Source organism: Lepisma saccharinum, chromosome 10 (assembly GCF_977018435.1).
Source record: "Lepisma saccharinum chromosome 10, izLepSacc3.1, whole genome shotgun sequence".
Classification (NCBI taxonomy): Eukaryota; Metazoa; Arthropoda; class Insecta; order Zygentoma; family Lepismatidae; genus Lepisma; species Lepisma saccharinum.
In genome coordinates this window covers 68,511,391-68,535,555 of record NC_139238.1, presented here as the reverse complement: position 1 = coordinate 68,535,555, position 24,165 = coordinate 68,511,391, and the positions used below count along the sequence as shown (strand labels likewise).

The following is a 24,165-nucleotide window of genomic DNA, read 5'->3' as shown; positions in this document are numbered from 1 at the left end:
CCAACCCCCCCCCCCCCCCCCCTTCTTCGGTTCGGTGTTCTGAATTGTGCACGGTTGCATGCTATGATGTTCTAGCTGCAAACCAAAACTTATCCGAAGTAGATTGCCCCCATAGGACCAGAGTTATAATAATTTTCCTCCAAACATGCAAATTACCTATTTCTCGTAAAAAAAGAAAAATCACATTTTGGCATATTATTCAACTTGTATGGCACCAAAGAACATGAAACATGTTTCAATCTCTTTGGAAACGTCGATTCTTTGAAGAGAATACTAAGGTTTGCCCCTTCTCCCCAAAATAGCGGGAGAAGAGGAGGTAAACTCCAGATTATTTTTTTTTCATTGAAATTCGGTAGTTGCGCCCCCAACCCCCCCCCCCCCCCCCCCTTCTTCGGTTCGGTGTTCTGAATTGTACACAGTTGCATGCTATGATGTTTTAGCTGCAAACCAAAACTTATCCGAAGTAGATTGCCCCCATAGTACCCGAGTTATAACAATTTTCCTCCAAACATGCATATTACCTATTTTTCGTAAAAAAAGAAAAATCACATTTTGGCATATTATTCAACTTGTATGGCACCAAAGAACATTAAACATGTTTCATTCTCTTGAGAAATGTCCATTCTTCGAAAAGAATACTAAAGTTCGCACCTTCTTTCCAAATAACGGGAGAATAGTGGGTAAACTCCATATTTTTGTTGTTTTTTTTCCATTGAAATTCGGTAGTCGCTCCCCCCAAACCCCCTTTACTTGGTTCGGCGTTCTGAATTATACACCGCTGCATGCTCTGATGTTTTAGCTGCAAAACAAAACTTATCCGAAGTAGATTGCTCCCTTAGTGCCCGAGTTATAACAATTTTCCTCCAAAAATGTAAATTACTTATACATTTCGTAAAAAAAATAATAATCACATTTTGGCTTATTAATCAACTTGTATGGCACCCAAGAACATAAAACATGTTTCATTCTGTTGAGAAATGTCCATTCTTTGAAAAGAATACTAAAGTTTGCGCCTTCTCCCCAAAATAGCGGGAGAAGAGGGGGCAAACTCCAGATTTTTGTTTTTTCCATTGAAATTCGGGGGACGTGCCCCCCCAAGCCCCTTCCTCGGTCCGGTGTTGTAAATTGTACACCGTTGCATGCGCTGATGTTTTAGCTGCAAAACAAAAGTTATCCGAAGTAGATTGCTCCCATAGTGCCAGAGTTATAACAATTTTCGTCAAAAGACTGTTCGAAGTCAATCAAGACGAAATTCCCTGACATTTCCCTGACTTTTTTTGACACCTCAAATTCCCTGACTTTTCCCGGTTTTCCAGGTTTTCCAGGTCTGTCGCCACCCTGCAAGATAAAATTCAATGATAAATCTAATTCAGATTTTAAAAGAATAATCCTAAGGAGGCGGTTCTCTCTGATATTTACATAATTTGTTTGGAATAAGTGTCAAAGTTGATATTAAATTGTATTATTTGTTTATATACAGAGGTTTACTTCTCAAAAATAATTACTTAACACTATATCAATAAATATACTCCTCACAAAAAGTTTGTAATATTGTTATATTAGGCAATATACAGGGAGGTTATTGCAGCATGACACCGCAAGAGCGTCGGCCGCTTGCCGGCCCAGTCATGCAACAGGTGCCGGCAAATTGCGTAACAGATAGCCCGTTACACAAACCGCTTGTTTTGTAATGTTTCCACTTTTCACAATTATAGTTACAATTACAACTTAAATAAGCACGTACCTTGTCGTAAGGATGCTGGAAAAGGTGTCCTCTAAAATACAAATATTTCTGGCACTTTATTTTTGACATGTAATCTTTCTTAGACACCCCGAGAGCGTCGGCCGCTTACCGGCCTTGTCATGCATCAGGTGCTGCCAAATTGCGTAACAGATAGTCCGTAACAGAAACCGCTTGTTTTGTAATGTTTCCACTTTTCACAATTACAGTTACAATTACAACCTTATTTCAGACATCTAATCTTTCTTAGACATCTCTACTTTATCCTCGGTTGACAGAAAGGGAAGACAGCATCGCGGCGCATAAAGCAAACCGAAAGTGTAAAATTATATTTAAAACTAATAATAATGGTGATCACTAACCTTCTGTGTTATAAATGATGTTGAAAATGACCTCCTTCAACACCAATACATTTCCGGCATCTGCGTATGAAATTCCTCTGAACATCCATAAGCTCCTCAGGTGTGATTCTGGCAATTTCTCTTCTTATATTTTCTTTTAAATCCTCTATTGTACGCGGGTTATTCTGATACACTTTGTTTTTTAATGTTCCCCATAAATAATAATCACAAGGAGTAAGATCGGGGCTACGAGAGGGCCACAACTCAGTACTGATAATTCTGTCCTCAAAAATCTCGGCAATAAAATTAAGTGATTCATAAGCAGTGTGAGCAGTAGCAGAGTCCTGCTGAAAAAATGACTGCTGGCATTCAATGTCCGTTAATTGTTCAAAAAAAAGGTTGTAGTATGTCTCTTCGATACCTTTCACCATTGATAGTACCTTCATAAAAAATAGGCCCTATTATTCTGTGCGCATTCAAACCACACCACACACCAATTTTTGCAGGATGGAGCGGAACTTCATGCACAAGGTCAGGTTTTTCTGCGCTCCAATAGCGATTGTTTTGTGAAATAACTCGGCCATTCAATTCGAACCAAGCTTCGTCTGAAAATATGATTAATTCTGGATTTACTCTGCCAGCAACAATATTATCCAGCATCCAGTTACAGAATCGAACTCTAGTCGCGTGATCGCGCGGTTGCAATTCATGAACCACTGTAATTTTGTAGGGTTTTAATCTAAGTAATTTAGTGGCATTTCGTGCTGAGGATTTTGAAATGCCTGTTTCCTGAGCAAGCCGACGGAGGGATTTTTTTGGAGTATGTTCAAGTCGTTCACCAATTTCGTCTAGCTTTTCTTCCGTAAGAACACGTCGTCTGGAAACAAGTTTCTTAGGTTCAAGAGATCCTGTCTCTCGTAATCTTTTAACGAGGTTGTAAACAGTATGTCTGTCCGGAACAGGATTGCCAGGAAATTTTCTTGCGAATCGCCTGACTACTTTTCTGCAAGAGTTCGTTTTCACGTAAGTATCGTACATAAAAACTCTTTGTTCAAGACTATATTTGTTTGGCGGCATAACTAATGAATGAATAACAAATAACACACGATAAAGCACTAGCACTTTAGCACACCAACTCAATAACACAGTATAAACAACACGAGTACTGATAAACGCAAACCGAAGTGAACACGTCTAAACAACTGGTAGCCGACAGCTGTCGCATTCGCGTAGTATCGAGAGGCTTCTCGCGGCTTACCACTACTCCGATAAGCCGCTGACGCTCTTGCGACATCTGAGGAATTTCGCTTCTAGCGTCGGCTCTATAGACACTGGATACCAAATTTTGAGGGAAGCACAACAAAAGACTACTCTATGAGGATATGTAATGCTCCTGCCGCAACTTTGAAAAAAAAAAATATGGAAATTACGACGTTCAGAAATTTTGCGTAATTACGGGGAAAATAGAACTTTGGGATTTGGCCCCCGTTTCCCCCTGGACTCACAATTGTCGGAATTTACATAAAATGTTGCTTTTTGTTCATTCTTACATTTAGAATTTAAATTTCTTAAAAAGATGCAGTTGTTGAGCAGTTATAGCCTTTTATATTCAGTTTATCCCATAGTAGCAAAAGGGGAAAAGTGCTTATTTCAAATGGCGCTCTCAGAAAGAAAAACGCACACAGTGTATGATCGCTACTTTACTTCAAAAATATTCACACGTTAAAATTAAGTGACACTGTTAAATAATTCGTTTATCTGCGCTTTCGTTTTGCATAATAATGTATACGTAACCTCCCCCCTCGAAAATCTTGGGCACGCCACTGACTCTAGTGTTCAAAAGGATTAATCTTGTGTTATCTGCAAAATAAGAGTCACGGTTTTGTTTATTCGAAGGCAAGACAAGAATGAAAAATTGAATCCTTTATGTTGGATGAGTCATTGCTGTCAGAAGCGATATGGGCAGAAATAAAGTGCCAGAAATATTTGTATTTTAGAGGACACCTTTTCCAGCATCCTTGCGGCAAGGTACGTGCTTATTTAAGTTGTAATTGTAACTATAATTGTGAAAAGTGGAAACATTACAAAACAAGCGGTTTGTGTAACGGGCTATCTGTTACGCAATTTGCCGGCACCTGTTGCATGACTGGGCCGGCAAGCGGCCGACGCTCTTGCGGTGTCATGCTGCAATAACCTCCCTGTATGTGATAGGCAGGGTGGCATATGTCTGTGAAAACATGAGAAAGTCCAGCCGACAGACAGATACCATGTGTTGTTGCAGTCTAAGGCAACAGATGACTCCACCTGCCTGCGATCGGTTGCTCCCATGCCACTGACTCAATAGGTAGAGAGAGGTGTCTACAGAGTAGTGCAAGTGTGAAATGATGAACAACCATTCACAATGTCGATTTCGCAGATTCATCGAACCAGAAGAGTGGTATTGCTGTAAGGAGGTCATACACAGGTGGAGGTAGCGTGGGTTAGGCAAGGGTCAGTCTCCAAAATGTGGAAATGGTTCAGGGACTCTAACAGTGTGTATGACTGATGGAGGAGTGGTAGCCCAAGAGTGACAACACCGCGGCAAGACCAGTATATCCACATAACGGCACGTAGGCAATCCACGACGACTGCTTGTGAATTACGAAGTGACCTGGTGCAGGCATCTGATGTCTGCATCTTGAACCAAACAGTTTGCAATCAGCTGCATACTGCCAGGGTCGCTACTCACCTGGAACTCCTGGAATTCTGCATGAATTATTGGGTCCGGGAATTCTGTGTGAATCTTACGTGAAGTTTTCTCCGTAGATGTGAAAAATTGCAACTTTTATTAATATAAATGCTCTGAGACAAGTTTTTCACAGCATAAGTTTTATTTCTATCGAGGAAGGAATAAAAATCTATGGGGATAATAAAACAGAATTCTCTCAATCCGTTCACTTTTTTAAGTGTCTTTTGCAGAGGAGTCTATCTGACAACGAAAGATTATTCCAAGATAAGAAATCCTAAAGTTGAATAGACAATTTTGAGTTTGAAGTTATTGTACAATTAACAAATTTTCGTATATTAGTATATCCCGTAACATCAGTCACTTGTGGTTAAAGATGTATTTAGAGTCTGAATATGTGGAATTGCAAATATTAACTCCATACCTTAAATTAAATCTTTTAAATATATGTACCGTTTAATTGAATTTATTTAGAATTTTCGATACATTGGAATCACACAGACCCTTAACATTGTTAATATATTTGTGTGTAAAAGGTAAGGTAAAGTGCTCCCCTGTGCATAGCACCATGCCATGAAGGTGTATAGGGGGTGTGGGGTAACGCCCCACACTTTAAGATCCGGTCGTGAGTGGGGGTGATGTGATCAGCATCACACCCCTGACCGCCTTTACCCCCCAGGGTTTCCCCCAGGTACCCATGTTATTCGACGCTGGGTACAAGGCATATGCTTGTAGCCTTGAGTTTTTAGAAAGTTCCCCTTGAAAACCGGGAATTATACTTGAATTTTATCATGGTCCTAGAGTGGCCACCCTGAGTGTACAATTAAGGTCCTACAGGCCTGTGTGATGTGTGCCCCTACAGCCTCACCATCGGTCGGAGAGACGAAAATGGGCCCTCCAGCATATCAGGTGGGGTTTGCAACAAGGGCATCATGTTATGTTTTCCGATGAAACACTCATGGCGAGCCATTATATTTGCATTTAGTTTGTCCTTATGTAGACAGATGTCGTGTGTGTACAGAACAGTATACTTACTGTGAACTCGGATACAATAATTCGTCAAGTTCATGCTAGATGGTGTTGTATCTATCGCTTTTATTTTGGAAGTTATTTATGAGAGAATGTAAATAGATGTAAAGTGTATTTAGGTTTATTTTGTAAAATGTACAAATGATGTATGTAAGTTTAATAATTGTCAATTAACTGCATTATTTTATAAAGGGTCCGGCAGAAACAATCTACCACTTTCAACGGTTGGTAGCTCGTACGGCCCCGCAGTGAGCATAAAACCGAGCAGGGTAGAGTCATGGACGTCCGCAGGATTTTTTCCAGGGAGGGGCAAGGAAGGTATATTTTTCCAGGGGGGGGGCAAACAAGGCACATTTTCCCCCAAAAGAGTGTAGTACCCTAAAAAAACATTGCTTAAATTTGAATTTTTGGTGTTAATGCAATAATTAACACATATTGTTTTGGCTAAAATGAAATTATATGTGTGAAATACATAATTTTTGGTTGACTTTCATTTTCCAGGGGGGGGGCACGGCCACCCCTTGCCCGCCCCCCCTTCCGGATGCCCATGGGTAGAGTGTAGCAGGAAGGATGCCATTTTAGTTAAAATGGAGCGTTGGACCAAGATGCATCGCACTTTTGTGATTGAAGCGTATTTCAAAAGTGGTGACAGTGTGGTAGCTACGCAGCGGAAGATTTGACAGCAATTCAACATTGGGACACATGGAAGAGTACCAGAACGGCACACAATTCGGAGGTGGGTTGATCAGTTTCGTGCTACCACAAGTGCACGAATAAGAAGCCACAGGGAAAGCCAAGGACAGTGCGGACACCAGAAAACACTGAGTGGGTAAGGAATGCTATTGACAGAAGTCCTAGGCGTTCAGTAAACAAACATGCTGCAGTTTTACACTTGTCAGACGGAAGTGTGCACTGTATTCTCCACAGCAGTTTAAGTTATCACCCGTACAAAATACAGGTGACCCATAAGTTATCCGAGCATGACAATGCCTCCCGGAAACAATTAAGTACTGACCTTATCAACCTATTGGACGAGAATAATGGGCATTGTTCCCAACCTGATTATGTCGGATGAGGCACAATTTTGAACTGACAGGCCATGCCAAAAAACAAAACATGCGATACTGGTGTAATGTGAATCCACAGGAACTCCACGAAAAACCACTCCATAGTGAAAAGGTCAAGGTTTGGTGCGGATTATTGGACCTATTTTTTTGAGGATCATAACGGAAACGACGCAGTCACAGTCAATTCGGAACGTTACAGAGGCCTACTGACGACTTTCATGATTCCTGAATTACAGAGACAGGGTGTTGATTTGTCATCAGTTTATTTCCAGCAAGATGGTGCAACTGCGCATACTGCTGGAGACACAATGACGTTACGTACGGTGTTCGCGGGCAGAATCATCTCACGTTTTGGAGACATACCGTGGGCAGCAAAATACCCAGATCTGAGTGCTTGCAATTTCTTTCTGTGGGGGTACCTCAAGAGCCGAGTGTTTGCATCATGTGTCCCCAACTTAGAGATTCTGAAGCGTCGCATCAGTGAAGAGTTCAAGGCAATTCCACCTGAAATGCTGGTGAAAGTAATAGCCAGTTTCGTTCATCGACTCCATCAGTGCATCACAAAGGACAGAGGTTATCTCACAGATGTGATTTTCAAAAAATAATTATTGTGTCATAAAATGGCATTATGTTATTTATCAATTACCACTCTCGTCCTTTACATTCCCTATGTAGTGTTACTGTAGGAACTATAATGAACTGTTACATAGTTTCTGCCTGACCCATTATATAATCATTAATAGAACAGTTTTGAGGATAAAGAGAGTACTATACTGCGTTTGTTACAACCTGTCCCGGTTCCCGCGCTAGGCGATCGCTGGCTTCTCTCCGTGCTGGGGAAAGTAAAAACCAGGCAGCCAATTAAAATACGCAACGTCGGAACAGCGCATACGTAAGCGTCTCTCTTCTGGCTTCCATTCGCTCCTCGCTGCCCAGCAGACGATTTTTTCCTCGTTTCTCATTGGCACCGAAACTGTCGAGCGATCCTTAGTGCGGGAAACAGGACAGGTTCTACCAAACGCGGTATAGTTTCTCCATATTTATAAATTTTTCTTCCCTGAAAATCTATAGTTGGTTATTTCATATTAACATTTTTTTCTATTAACATGGATAATAGTAAAAATCTAATAAAATTAGAATACGATTGCTTTCAACTAACAATTACGATGGTGTAATATTTATTTACATGGCGTTCCAGATTAGTTGCTGAAGTATACACGTTAAAGCAATTAGGTCACTTAGCAACTTCTTGCTGCAGTTGACACTAGTGGTTCAGATGGTAATGAATTTATTTCTTACTAAATAGACGATGAACCCTCATTTCCATTTATACGTTACACACCATTATATTATTTTTACTGTGAATCCTGAATTTCATGTTCCCGATTTTGAATTTTCTCCTATTTTTACAGTTAATTAGCCTCATCCCCAGGTTTTATATTTTTGGTATTTGAAGCTCTTCAATTTTGTTTTTCAGGACACTGTGACTGAAGTTCTGCATTGCTTACTTATGATAAATCATTACACTGCTGAAAAATTTAGAACAAGAAGTTACAACGAATGTGTACCCACCTTGATACAACCTTCTAAATTGTTCTTCTTCATACTTTTGGCAGGTGCAGGCATTTCTCTACTATACAGAAAGCACTCTTTCATAGGAACCCATGCCCTAGAATAAACAGAATTCTTGTTACTTACAGCGCATATGCACAAACAAGACGTAAGAAGTACACAATTCTAGTCTAACAATGTTTTCGTAGGCAGTAACCTCTCAGGATGGGAAGTTTTCAAGAGTATGCTATGACGGTAGGTGTCATAAACGTTCCTCACAAGTTGATATATGTGGTTTAACCTGGTTAATAACATAGAAGTCTAATGGGTACTGTAATTGCCCATAGATGGCAGTAGGATACAGATCAGCCGACAGAGCTGATATTTGATTCAAAGGACTCTCAATAGATGTCCTCAGTGCACCCTGAATTTAAATTTGTCAAATTAATGTTTTGTTTATTAATTTAATTATGATTGAGATCTTAATACAAAGAGTGATATTGTTTACTAATAACATATCACCAAGTTGAAATGCAGACTTATTTTGTAGTGATTATTACGAACTTTCATAAAGAAGAAAGATCCATGAAGCTGGAATAAAGGTACCGTTCAACAGGAACTGATTCCAAAGAACGGATCGTGGAATCCGTTGGCCTAGTAAAAAACGAAGGGGCTTGGACAAATGGAATCGGATGCAAGAACTGGTGATAGGAGAAACGGATCAGGGACTCGGTCCCAGAGGAGACATGTGGATGGTGGTTGAAACGCAACGGGCGGAAAAAGAATCATTGGAAATCGCGCTGAATGAAAACTATAAGTGAATCCATATGGTTGGACATGTTCCCGAAAGGTTGCAATTTACGAATCTCAACAAGTTTCGAAATAAAAGTTAGTGTGGAAAAGGATATTATAAGTTGAATTCTGTGGTGACATATTCGGCCGGAGGACTGGTGACGTGTAAGTACACATCTCTTTGAATACCTGCGCAGTAATCAGGTGAGTGTACCAGGAACACGAAATATTCAATAATTTATCTACTATATTCATATGCTAGCATTCGTGTGTTCGATAATGGCCATTATGCGCGAGTTGTGCTTCCGTTAGACTGGGCGGGAAAATTTGCATGTCGCGTAGCCATCTTGGTTAAAATGTTGTAAAGGAACTCGAATGATGGCTAAAGGGTACTGAATGTGTAAATTTGAATCTGATTCATCTTTGAATTAATTTAGGCAACAATATTCCAGCATGTATGGATCATAGTCATTAGGTTATACATTTGCTTACTTAGAAAAACATTGGTGGAGAAAAGAGTATCAATTTTCGTATTTACCAGTATCTGTATGCAGTGCAACTAGCTTGCTGAGAAAGGCCTTTTATGTTCTAAGTAGAATGTTAAACGGGGACTGTATTATGCTCCGTTAATCTAAAAATATACATGTGCAAGCATATATCCTTAAGGGCAAATTTTTGAGAAAAGGTACAAATTCATAAAATACTGAATTGTCTTATAATTCCTTATATTGTAAATTTACTTATTTTCGTGTTGCCTGCATAAAGGAAAGACATTATTGCATATAATCTTGAGTATGGATTTGTCATTATTATTTGTTGAAGCTTATCACTTCATGTCTGATAGTTGTGAAATCGCAGGCACGCAATTGTAGTACGTGGCCTACTTCAAGGATAAACAGGGTCCCTTATAAAGTTGTAATTGACATTGCTATAAAGGCTTGTTGTTTAATAAACATCTATAATCGACTCGTGATTTTGCGATTTAAACCTTATGATTTTCTTGTAGTGTAAATTGTGTACATATTTCTGTGTTTAATGCTGATGTTCCTTTTCAGTCGGGGAGTGTGCGTTTCGCTCTGGTCAATAAGGGTTATTTCTATGCTTGGGGGAAAGGTTTAGTGGGAAAGGATAGCTGGAACAATAGGTTAGGGCATATTCAGGTTGTATGATGGCAGCCTGGGGGCGTTGGGGGAATGTGGTATAGAAAGGGGGGGGCGATTCTGTTGAGGAGTAGATGTATATGAGGAAATTGACTGTTTGAAAAGGATGGGCATTGTTAACTTCGTTTCACTGTAGTCCAATTGACATCGCTACTAGTGCTACAGATTGCAGTTCTAGGGTTTTCTGTAAAATTTTGGTCCTATTGCAACAGATATCGAGAATCTGATTTTCAGTTCCTCGATGTCAGTTTCATAGAATTTGAATCTTATTTGAGTTTCAAATTCCCAGGGGCATTTCTTAAGATCTCGAAACCCAATTTGAACTTGCGCTTCATAATGCTTTTCAAACGTATACAGAAAAAAAATCATAGAAGGAAAACTATTTACCACAGACAGTTGGGAGTTGTGGTTAGTTTTGTGGGATAAACAGCAAGATCATTGCCATAGATCTAACGACGACAAAAGACAAATTATGCTGTCACATATAATGAGAATTATGAAATCTGATTAATTTGCATTCCTCCTGTAATTAAATATAACAAATCGACATGTATGAAATACAAAGTAAACTAGGCCTTGTTCATTTAAAAGTGTCTTACCTTATTTGTACATATACTTTAGCCTTTGTTTTATGGTGGATTTGTGAATCTCTGTATTGTAGAATTCTCTACCTTCTCTTCTAGATTCCAAGAGTTCTTTCTCGATGGATAATATGGCCAAATTGTACATTCGCTCTTCTCTTGTGTTGATCTCTTAAAAGAATTCTCTTGAGAACAGAAAAACTCCTCTCAACCGATGCTGCTATAGCTGGTATAGTGTTTTGTCTAAATTTTCTTCTGTAGCTGGTATAGTGCCTTGTCTAAATTTTCTTCTATCAAAAATGCTACCAATTTACATGGGGATTTATCTTGGAATGTTGCAATTCTATAAAACATGATCACTTTGTTTTTAAGGCCTTGTAAATCAAAAACATTTGGACAAACTGTGTTTGCAAGTCAGCTGTCAGAAAGTAGATTTTCAGGAAAATTGTTTATTTTCAAATGTGTCGTGTGTTTTGTGGAATTAAAAAGTTAAAATACAGCAATTTCTGCAACGATGAAAAAACACAGCTACATGACACAAGAGGTTGTCAATAAAGGTACAATAAAATCTTCTGTATCTTTGTTCAGGTGATAAACCTTTGCATTTTGCGTGCTGTGACTGCAGATCAACCGAACTGCTACAGAACATTAGAGATTCACACAATTCTGCACTGAATTGGGTCCGTCGTTGTGCCAGCCAACATCATTGCACTGAATAGGACCCATGGCAAGAGGGTTGGGCACTGGTAGTAGGGCTGGCCTCTTGGTTTGATGCGCTAAGCTTAGCAATTGGTTACCTGTGTAGGTAAACAAACACAACACACACAGACCTCAAGGCAACCATGCTATTTCCTGGACAAAGTATATGGAAATTTAAAATATTAGAAAAACATTTACTAACCTGTCGTGAGCTCCAAAAAATCGAACATCCACAGAACCATCTTTAGTAACTTTCATTGCTTTTGCTGGCCAAAAAGGAAATCCTTTCAATTTTGCCCAAACCAAAGTATGTGGCCTCCTCTGAAAGAGATTCAATATTTCCTAATTATCACATTAAGTTCATTAATAACATTTTTGGTATATAAAAAGGGTAAAAATAATATCTTGCCATGTGCTGTTCACATAGTAAAAATGTAAAAAGCTTATTGTCTAGACATGCACTAATAAATAAATAATTCAAACTTAAACATAGAACATGAAGCAAAACACATATCACATTCAAAAATCAAGTAATATGTAAAGTTCATAAAATAAATAATGCAAACTCAGACATAGAATATGATGTAAGAGAATTGACAAAAAATGCAAGAACATTATTAGAAGCATCAGGATACATAAATCATCTTCAAAATCATGTTTATAATCATTCCAAAACACGTAAGCAGCCATTTCCAAAGCTAAAGAAAAAAGAAGACAAGATCTCTGCTCAGAAACACACAGAATGGCATGGTTGACCACAATCTTCCATTATCAAATATTTTCTATATCTTAATATTAACCTTGTTTTAACCTGTGTACATTTAATCCTTAACCTTTCCCTGATGAAGAACCCTTGGACATACTTCAGAGATATGTGTCTAAACATTTTTATGTTTTCTTGTGTGTAATGTTAGAGTTGAAACGTCATCAATTTAAGATTACCAGTTCCAGAGTTTCAAAAATACTTCTCTGGAGTAAAGAGCATCTTGGAATGTCTGTAAAATGTCATGCAACACTTCGCAGTCCAAATGTCATGGAAATTAAGCAAAATATGCAATTTTCGTTCATTTTGCACTTATGTGTGTCGAACGTGGATCCCCAAAAGTACTGACAATGCTATTTCTGATATTTTGGTTATCCTAAATATAAACAGTTATCTACTCTTGAGACACAGCAGTCAAATCAATGTGCAATCAGACTGCCATGTGGGATACCCAGGTTCAATTATCTCTGGTGGTAATTTTTCCAAGACTGTTGGCAGCATAAAGTTGCTCCAGGGCTCACCTAGTCTCAAAGAGTCCCTTAGGGGAAACATTGAATGTAAAGGTGACAGGGACAGGTACTAATCACATCATTCCACCAAACGGAGAATTGCGAGGCTCTGCCATCAATCCCGCACCCCATTTGCCTTCATGGCGTGATGTAATGGACAGGGAATAGCTGTGGTACGAACCTTGATTTTGTGGTGTGTTTTTTTTTCCAAATGGGTGTTATTTTCTCCAAAATATGTATTTTTAATTTATCATACTTTCTGCAAATATGCTAAAATAACCCCTTCATTGTGCTCTTAAAGTATTAACTTTATTTGTACGTCACATGGTTGTCCAACTTGTTTTGAATAACTAAATTTGTGCTGATGAACAAGGTTTCATTTTTCCAATTGATGGATTCTAAATAAGAAAAAAATATAATTTTCCTTCGAAAATGCTTACTTTAGTGGGCTAGATTAAATTATTGTAGTTATGAGGTATACATTTTTCTTTCAAGCCTAAAATGTATTTCTAGCTGTTATCTTTGACTTGAAAACTTGCCTGACAGATCACACGAGTCATTGCAGAATACATTATTACAATGTTAACAAAACATGAATTTAGTCTCTTGCAGCTGTGAATGTTGGATTTTTGTGGTATTTTGTTAAAATTTGTGGAAAAAATGGCACAATTCGAATTTCACGTCAAACTAGCATTATTTTCAGATTAACGAATGGAAATATGTGTATAGAACATGTGACTGCACATACATACACAATTTATTTTGTAACAATGAACATTATCATATTTATAAAAATCAAGGTTCCTATTGATATGTTATAGTTTTAATGGAATATTTATAAAGGGTCAGTCAGAAACAATGTACCAGTTCATTATAGTTCCTACAGTAACACTACATAGGGAATGTAAAGGACGAGAGTGGTAATTGATAAATAACATAATGCCATTTTATGACACAATAATTATTTTTTGAAAATCACATCTGCGAGATAACCACCTTCCTTAGTGATGCACTGACGGAGTCGACGAACGAAACTGTCCATTACTTTCACCAGCATTTCAGGTGGAATTGCCTTGACCTCTTCACTGATGCGACGCTTCAGAATCTCTAACACGTGATGCAAGCACTCGACTCTTGAGGTACCCCCACAGAAAGAAATTGCAAGCACTCAGATCTGGGGATTTTGCTGGCCACGGTATGTCCCCAAAACGTGAGATGATTCTGCCTGTGAACACCGTACATAACGTTCTCATCGCGTCTCCAGCAGTATGCACCATCTTGCTGGAAATAAACTGATGACAAATCAACGCCCTGCCTCTGTAATTCAGGAATCATGAAAGTCGTCAGTAGGCCTCTGTAACGTTCCTAATTGACTGTGACTGCGTTTCAGTTATGATCCTCAAAAAAATAGGGTCCAATAATCCTGGAAGCCGAAACACCGCACCAAACCTTGACCTTTTCACTGTGGAGTGGTTTTACGTGGAGTTCCTGTGGATTCACATTACTCCAGTATCGCTTTTTTTTTTTTTTTTTAATACATGGCCTGTCAGTTCAAAGTGTGCCTCATCCGACAATCAGGTTGGGAAGAATGTCCCTATTCTCGTCCAATAGGTTGATAAGGTCTGTACTTAATTGTTTCCGGGAGGCATAGTCATGCTCGGATAACTTATGGGTCACCTGTATTTTGTACGGATGATAACTTAAATCACTGTGGAGAATGCGGTGCACACTTCCATCTGACAAGTGTAAAACCGCAGCATGTTTGTTTACTGAACGCCTAGGACTCCTGTCAATAGCATTCCGTACCCACTCAATGTTTTATGGTGTCCGCACTGTCCTCGGCTTTCCCTGTGGCTTGTTATTCATGGTACTTGCGGTAGCACGAAACTGATCAACCCACCTCCGAATTGTGTGCCGTTCTGGTACTTTTCCATGTCTCACAATGTCGAAACTTCCACTGCGTAGCTACCACACTGTCACTACTTTTGAAATACGCTTCAATCACAAAAGCGCGATGCATCTTGGTCGAACGCACCATTCTAACTAAAATGGCATCCTTCCTGCTACACTCTACCCTGGTCGGTTTTATGCTCACTGCGGGTCCGTAGGAGCTACTAACCATTTAAAGTGGTAGATTGTTTCTGTCGGGCCCTTTACATTATCTATTTTGAACAGCTTTAAATTGTTCAGCATGGAAAGTGATACTCACTTCAGAAGCAAGGTTCAAATCCTGATTATGATACAATTTGAAACTTGTTTCTCACTCTCCCTCTCAGTTATTTTGAACCAATGGATCAATAAACTAAGCATAACTAAAATAATTTCTCCTGCTATTTCCACTTTGCCATGAATTTCAGGTTTTACTCTGCAAGGGAACATTTTGCAAGTAAAAAAATAACTACAGTAAAACCTCGGACTTTGCTTAATCCGGACAAAAAAAAAAAGCAAGCAAGGTTTTAAATGTGGCTAGAAGTCAAGAATCGCATTCATCATATTGCTAAGAATACGTACAATGGCTAAGAATACGTACAACCAACGTCCATGGGAGAACTTCCCAAAGAAAAGACAGTCAACCACTGACGAAATTATAAACTGAGTTTTAACCTTTTGCTGCTCAAGCGTCTCGAAACCCTCAGGGGACCAAGCGTCTCGATCGAGATGCTGTGTCAAGGTCGCAGTTTTTACATTATAACTTTTCTATTTTTGGCTAGAATTTCGATTTTATTTTTTTATATTGTTCCTAACACATGTATTTAACAGAAATTGTTTTTTGCATTTTTTTTATCTTCATGAAAATGGAGGGGGAAAGGCGGGAGAAGGGACTTCTCTTTTGCATCTCTTTTCAAGGTCAATTTTTTGCCGACAAAGGAAGACCGGCTTTGTTGTTCTAAAGCAATGCTTTTCACTCCCTCCTGCTAAGTGCATTCGAAGGAAGCTTGTTTATCAGTATCGGATGTCAAAATGAAAGTTTTCCATGAGGGCGCAAGCAGGGGGTGGGTGGAGGGGGAGGGGGAAGACTGGTTGTTGAATCTGCGTTGTGAGAATGGAATTTCGAAGTGTGCTGAAGGAAACCTTTCTTTTTTTTAGCACAAGTGGCAACAGGGGTTACCCAGCATTGTCTAAAAATAGAATTTCAAGCAGCTGCAAGAATTGGCGCTCATTTGTCACTACGTTCTAGCTTTTCTTCCCTGAATGTTGTGTGTAGGTGTCGTTTTGTGCCCAAGTGCGAGGACATTTCTTGGGTGGTGACAATTTTTTAAAATAATTTTTGGGGGTTTTCTCCCTTCCCCCCAATATATACACCAAATTTGCATAAATTTTGCATTTTGACATTTTTTTCAGGGTGCGGGGGGGGAGAAAAGTATTTTTGAGGGGATTTCCCCCCTTTCCCCCTCCATATGTACCCCGAAACCCAATTTTTTTTAAAAAAAAAGTATTTTCAGGGGATTTCCCCCCTTCGCCCTCCATATATACGCCGAATGTGCATAAATTATATATCGTCTAAATCTGTGATTCATTCTGCGTACAACGGTATATCTTTCATATCTCGAGGGCATTTGGTTTCTGAGCTATAGTCATTTCAAGGTACCGCTGCATTTTGAAGCTTGAATCAGTGGCGTGCCGACCATTCATTTTGGGGGTACAACTCAAGTTACATTGGTCATATGATGATAATGCAAATATTTTTGTGTTCCTTACATGTCAGCGATCATTTCCATGTGCATGTCGACACTGTCGTGTACTTTTTTCTTGGGGGGAGGGTGGGGAACCAAATTTTTTTTCAGAAATTTTGGAATTTTGAGAGTTAGCCCCTCCCCTCGCCACATATACGCCGAATTTTCAAAAAATTCATATAGTCTGAATCTCTGGTTCATTCCGCGTACAACGGTATATCACTCATCTCTCTCTAGGGCAATTAGCCTCCGATCTACACTCATTTAATTGAAACTCTGCATTTTACTCAAAATCGGCTCGGGCAATAGAGGCTTACTTGTGAAAAAGGCCTTGGGCGGCAAAAGGTTAATGCACATGCTACTGTTCTTTTAGGTTATTTCAGTTAATACGGACTTTTGTTAAACCGGTCAACTTATCCCCCCATTATTCCAGATTAACGAGGTTTTACTGTATATGAAAATAACATTTGATGTAACCATACTTACACAAACTTCAACAAACCAAGAATCTTTCCTTGTGTGAGCATTTAAGTAGCAGTCTGGACATGTTTCAATTTCACTCATCTCCTGTTTACAAATTTTTATCAACGATTTGGCAACCGCTGTCAATTTAGCTTGATCTGAAAAGATAATTATGCACATAAATATTAAAAATATTAGCCATTATAACAAATATGTCCATGTTTAAATGGTTTACATGCTCAATGAACACAGCTCTTTTGTATATATTTATACATGTTGAGTACTCTTTTTAATGCTTACAAAACTGCTCTCAATTCATTGTGTTGGTACTGATACCAAAAGCTCATTAAAATATATCAACATGAAATATATTAAATGTATAACATTTGTTTTGTGCTAAAGGCAAAGGCCTACTATTCCCCAAATGTCCCCATATGACACTCATCCACTCTTGTCTTGGGGGAGGGACATGCATTTAGAAATGTATTTGAAATAATGCACAATATTTTTTAATAAGAAAATAACAAAATGAAAAAAAAAATATATGAAATTAACTACAAGAAAAATATGGAATAAGAAAATTTTACTGAAAAAATGATACGTCATCTACATTTTAATTCATTCCATCAGAAATGAAGGAAATAGGATATATGCATACAACATGTTTTAAGTCTCATCACTACATGTTGTACTGGAACCAGTTAAACCTTTCGATAAATGCCTACTTATATAGTTTTAATACTGGAATCTCCACCATGTAAGTGTTAAGTAGGGAATCAAATATTTCACATTGATCAAATACACACTATATTTTTGTCAAGTAAATAACATATTGCTCATCAAAGTGTTTCTAAAAAACTGCAAATAATTTCAATTTTATAAATTTTAAATCACTAAGTAAAAAATAATGTTATGTCTTTGAAACATTGGTATTTTACTATAAATTCAAGTATAATTTCACAACTAAGCTGCCAGTGTGGAGTCGAAAGTTTTCAATCTTGGCAACTAGGTTTAATCCCTAGTCTGGCCATAAATACTGTTACAAAGTTTCGGCTTGGACTGTACATCCGGTAGTCAGGCTCATGAACCATGCTTGTGCTGGAGTTCACTCCTAACCATTGTGTGTTCAGCTGTGAAAGAGCAAGCGTGAATCTTCTGCTTAGCATGGAGCGGGCCGAATACTAAAACTGAGTAGCCATAATTGCTCTGCATATGGTTGGGAAGCCACTCACTGAGATTTTCCAGCCCCTAAAAATCCCGAAGATCAGCAAAAGGTTTGTTTATCAGTCAATCCAGAGATTCACTGATACTGGTAGCATGAAAGATCGCCCAAGAGTTGGTCGACTTTACACCGTATGAACAGCTGCGGCTGTTTAAGCAGTGCTGGCACGCATCCGCCGAAATCCCATCCGGAAGCAAGTGATAATGGCACAGAAGCTGAACATTTCACAAGAATCAATGTTCATGGTACTTAATGAAGATCTTGGAATTGAAGCTTACCGGTGGAGTACTGGAAATTTCCTGACGACACAAGTGAAGAAGCAGAGGGAACTGAAATCGAGACGGCTCCTGCAGCGGTATGTTGCCAACGGGCATTGCAGGATTCTCTTCACTGATAAGAAATTGTTCACCACTGAATAAAGTTAACTCCCGAGAAGTTTGTGAGAGGGTTCCCAAAAATCAAAAGATGCCACCAACCCTCCTCAGTCATGGTTTGGTAGGGGGTGAGCTACGAGAGTTCCACCAGGCCTCATTTTTTGAGAAAAGGACTTAAAAGCCATGCGAAAGTGTATGTGGAAAGTGTCCTGGACCCTCTCGTGACACTGTTGAACCAAACAATGTTTCACAATGAATCCTGGATGTTCAAGAAATATTCTGCCACAGCTCATAAGACAAGGATGACGCGACGGTGACTGGAGACCAGTGTACTGTATTTCACCTCCACTTTTGATTGGCCATCTGATAGCCATGATCTCAGTACCTTGGACTACAAACTGTGCCCAGAGCTAGAGGGGACTGTCTGCAAGAAGAGGCACCCTATAATTGAAAGTTAAAAGTGCTTCTTGATAGCAGCAGGGCGGACTTCCCCATCAAGACCATCCGCCAGAGAAGATATATTACGAGCTAAATAGTACCAAAGTGCTAAGGGCCAGTTTTGAACACTGGTCAGAACCCTATATTGCTTTGATGTTTCCCTTTTAACATAAAATTCTTGCCTGGTGGCATTATATGGGAGGGAACCATTTCTATAATCTCCTATGTTCTGTTTTACATCCATTTTCACCTCTTTAGGGGAACTGCAATGAATGTTCATTAGATGAAAGTGGCTCAGGGATACTAGCTTGGGAACACACATATCTAGGTCAAAACTAAAAAAAAATCTATGTAAAAAGCAATCTGAATATGCAAACACAACTATAATCCTGTTTCTACTTACACAGATTCTAGACACACTGCTACTCATCCTTGACTTATGTTGAGATTGTATCTCTAACAAATTCTTAAATGTACGAGGGTTATTTTTTAAGTAAGGTCCGTTTTACAATAAAAATGAATTAAGTAAATGTTTTAAAAAAAACTTATTTTCTGAATTTACATACACTTCTCTATTTTTCTACATAATATCCTTGCTGGTTTAAACATTTATTGTAATGAACTACGAGTTTTTGGATACCCTTCTCATAGAACTCTGCCGCCTGTGAGATAGCCAGTTACACGCGCTCCTTTTCAACTTCTTCATCAGTGTCTAAACACTTGCCGCCCAGGAAGGTCTTCAGATGGCAGAAGAGGTGGTAGTTGCTAGGTGCAAGGTCTGGACTGTATGTGGATGATCGAATACCTCCCTGCCAAAAGATTTAATCAGATCATCATCCGCATACAGCCCAGAAATTATGTAGAAAATAGAGAAGTGTATGTAAAAAAAAAAAAAGGTAAAGTGCTCCCCTGTGCATAGCACCACGCCATGAAGGCGTATAGGGGGTGTGGGGGTAACGCCCCACACTTTCTTGATCCGGTCGTGAGTGGGGGTGATGTGATCAGCATCACGCCCCTGACTGCCTTTACCCCCCAGGGTTTCCCCCAGGTACCCATGTTATTCGACGCTGGGTGGGCGCCGGGGCCGCTTCCATCGTCAGAAAAGTTCCCGGATTTGAACCGGCCGGGGATCGAACCCGGGACCTTTAGCATGGTAGTCAGACGCATTACCGACTGAGCCACCGCGGCCTCTAGAGAAGTGTATGTAAATTCAGAAAATAAAGTGTTTTTTTTAAACATTTACTTACTTCGTTTTTATTGCAAAATGGACCTTACTTAAAAAATAACACTCGTACATATTCAGTTTCCAGTATACCACATTTCCTGTTTCAATACCTTACTGAAGCATTTGGGCATTTTTATGTGTGTTGATACCTTCTTAAAGCACTGACATCAATGTAATGCCAATTCATTCTTCTTTACAACATCTCTTACCAATGTCAAATTGTTACACCACTTTTTCACATCTTCAAATAATGTTGCACACAGGAACTCTTTAACTATATCAACTGTGCCACTTAGTACAGGTTAGGACTCTATTCATTCTTTTACAACAGATCATAGTGAATACAATGTTGAGTGGGAAAAATGTTGAGTTTCACCAGTCTTAATATCACTTAAAGTTATATTATATACAGATGTAAAGCATTAGTCAACAGTGTGTGTGTGTGTGTGTGTGTATGTGTGCATACAAATATAACTTTTAATACATCACTAATTGTACCCACAATGCAAACTTTTCTTACAATTAATCAACAGAAGTTTTCAAATCAAGTTTACTAAAATTAACTGCCTTAAATCTGCTTTATTCACACAGGTTAAGCAGGAATGGTCCTAGATCTCAAAATGGGAGCAGAAGTACTGAAATGTGCCGTCACAGTAAATTGAACCCAGAAACCATTTATTGCAAATAGGTCTAGGTAATAAGGAAAATTTCACTCACAGCTATTAAATATAATAGAATTGTGCAATATCCACTTTGTGTCAGCAAGAAATGCTTCCGTACTTCCATACATTCTTTTCCTAATGTTGCGTTCCAACTGAGCAAAATCCATAGGGTGTGCAATATATTCACGGTAGTGAGGGAACTCATTTGAGTCGACAGGTTTGCCAAATGGCTCTGCCTGAAATGCAAGAAAAAGATATTACAATATATTCACTTTAACTGGAAATAATTATTATCACAAAATGCTAATGTTATTTAGACAGAAAGAAATAGACAGAATGTGAAAGAAATAGAAGAAGAGAAATAAAGAGAAAGCGAAAGAGAGAGAGAGAGAGTTATTGTTTTACTTCTCATCTGTGCCACTTTAGGCTAATTGCAATGATGGAGTTGAGTGATTGATGAATGGACACTCAGAAATATCTATGCCCCGGCCGGGATTCAAACCCAGGACCCCTGGCATTGTAGAGTGATGTGCTAACCTCTCTGCCACGAGGACTAGGGGGGGGGGGAGAGAGAGAGAGAGAGAGAGAGAGAGAGAGAGAGAGAGAGAGAGAGAGAGAGAGTGTGTATGTGGCCTCCATGATTTACAACAGATCCTGGTCTATATTGCAATCCATGTTAAATATAAAGAAACATGAATATAAAAGCAAAAACGAGTAGCATGTAAACTTTTTGAATTTCCTAATATTCGTTACATTGGTGTTTTGAGAACATATCAATCAATATAAGTCAGATAGCATAATGGAGAATAATGAATGTTATTAAAAAGAAGACATTGTGGAAAAGGTCCTTCTCAAAACAATAAAGATGAAAGACGTGCTTATTATTAGCTGATAAATCATTATCTACTTGGTGAATAATGCAATACATAAACATGCACATTTCAAGTTGATTAAAGTCTACAATAATATACATTAGTCTGTAAAAATGCCAACTTTATTCAAATAGTAATTATTATCAGACACCTACATTATACATGATAGTAAATAATTTTAGGAAATCTGGTTTTCTTAAGTTCCCATAAACTGTTCAATTCCACTGCTATTAATAAATGTAATTTTCCTTTCAAATACTAAATATTATATTATTTACACAGTACTTTAACTCTCTCATCCCTCTGTAATTATTATTTGTCTTACCTGAACTTTCTTAACATTCTGTAATTCTTTACGTGTAAAGCAACTGAAATCATATGTTTGCTCACAAGTTGACTCAGACTTTTTTTAAAGAGAGAAAATGAAATCATCTTTGAAGGAAAAAAAAACAAAGAAATAATGGCGAGGATGTATGGCTATAACTAATTAGACTACGACATTACACTTTACTTAATGATAAATTCGCAAAAGTCCCGAAACAGATGAGAAACTTTGCTTTGAAATTCAAGGTTTGATTTAAACCAGTTTCCAACACACACAAGCTAAACGGGACTAGAATTACAGCCTTGGAACAAGGCATATTTTCTCCCATAATATCGTTGCCCCTGAAAAACTCTCTTTCAATCTGAAGTTATCATGTTCCTGCACAACGCCCTTGTAATAATTAAAACTAAATTACTGTGACTGAATGAAATTATGTGTGAAATATATAATTTTAGATTGAAGTCATTTTTCGGGGGGTAAGCCCCCTTGCCCCCCTTCCGGATGTCCATGTCTGCAGTTTAAATTGGAATCCGAAAAAAAAATGAACTGTAGAGTCATAGGAAAATGACCCTAAACTCACTTCATTATAAGGAGATAACGGTAATCTCTAAATTATAAGGAAAGCCACCAATTCAAGCATCTGAAAATATGTGTGCCAAACTATTAAATCTGGCTTAATACCGGGTCACGAGGAAGTGAAAATAGACGGAATATTTTCTGAAAACGCAGTCCACTGAAACCTCTTAAGTTAATATGCATTATACAGGGCGTATTGCACTCAGGGATAAGTGACAGAATATTGATAATGACGGGAGAAATGGCCTTATTTTGTACTGTAAATAAGCGACTGTTTCAATTTCAAACTATATAATTTGTTAATTGAATTGAGAATTTGGTCCCTTTGAAACAACTCCATTATGCAATGCGGTTTAACCAGTTATACTGTAAATGCTTGGCACTGGACCAGTGGCGCAGCCAGAGACGTTATAGTGGGCTATACACATGCGCGCGCATCCGTCCGATATTTTTTAAATGCCCGGTACGTGAAAACATGAGAAAATAAAGCAAGAATATCATTCCTCGGTATGTAACCGCATTGGGGTGGTCCTTCCTAGAATTAAACATAATGGGGCGAAATAATACGACAAAATACTATCTAGGATCAGAAACGTTTTCAAGTCGTTGTGGAGGGGTATTCTGGACAAACTACCAATCGCATACTACAGCGACACTGTGGCGATTTTGTAGACATTTGAAAATCTAAAGGGCCAATTTCACTACTGGATTTGTATGCGCTAACACGTTGCTTGCGTTGACCAGTATGAGCAAACGTGTTTCCGGATACAAAAATTGTTGCCGAACCTCGTATTTCATACAAATTCCATGTTGCTGACAGATTTTCCAGGTACAAAATATTTCAAGTTTTCCATCAGCTGAAAAAAAAAACTTGTAAACAAGAGTAGGTTTAACACACACGATCCGAAAATTCCGCATGCTCCTGACATCACATCACAAACTGGACTACAGTGAATACACCAATTAACGACGACTATGCAAATCTACCTACAAAATAAACTTACAACACAATAAAAACAACAACAATAGGATTGGTTCTAAAATTCTACTCTCAACATACAGAGTCTGGAAGCTAAAAATCAAAACAAGTTCTCCAACACAACACATACGGAAACAGAATTCACCTCATATTTTTTCCCGTTCCGGTATCAGGACTCTCCCTCCATTTTAGCTGCAACGGCCCGCCGGCAGCCTTTTTCTTTTGGAACATGCTATTGCCCGACACATCGAGTGCACACCACTTAGCCGAACAAAAAACAACCCACGGCCCATATCCTGCAATGCGGTCAAAGTGCGTTTATGGGCCTCCATGTTGGCCCGGACGCAGAAAAAGCGTGGGCAATATGCGACCCTTTTCTACGTGCTGATTTCCTCTAA

General features: G+C 38.7%; 1 protein-coding gene across 8 annotated transcripts in view; it reads right to left on the bottom strand.

Annotated features, from left to right (window-relative positions):
- Zmynd8 (Zinc finger MYND-type containing 8) overlaps positions 1 to 24,165 on the bottom strand; it is a 215,154-nt gene that overhangs the window by 85,623 nt on the left and 105,366 nt on the right. For all 8 annotated transcript variants that reach the window (XM_083129884.1, XM_083129887.1, XM_083129879.1 and 5 more), the window contains 4 exons: positions 21,071 to 21,251; positions 17,119 to 17,252; positions 11,889 to 12,007; positions 8,476 to 8,572 (listed from right to left, as the gene is read on the bottom strand). In XM_083129884.1, coding sequence (XP_082986010.1) covers positions 8,476 to 8,572; positions 11,889 to 12,007; positions 17,119 to 17,252; positions 21,071 to 21,251 — 531 coding nt within the window. The remainder of the gene's footprint in view (positions 1 to 8,475; positions 8,573 to 11,888; positions 12,008 to 17,118; positions 17,253 to 21,070; positions 21,252 to 24,165) is intronic.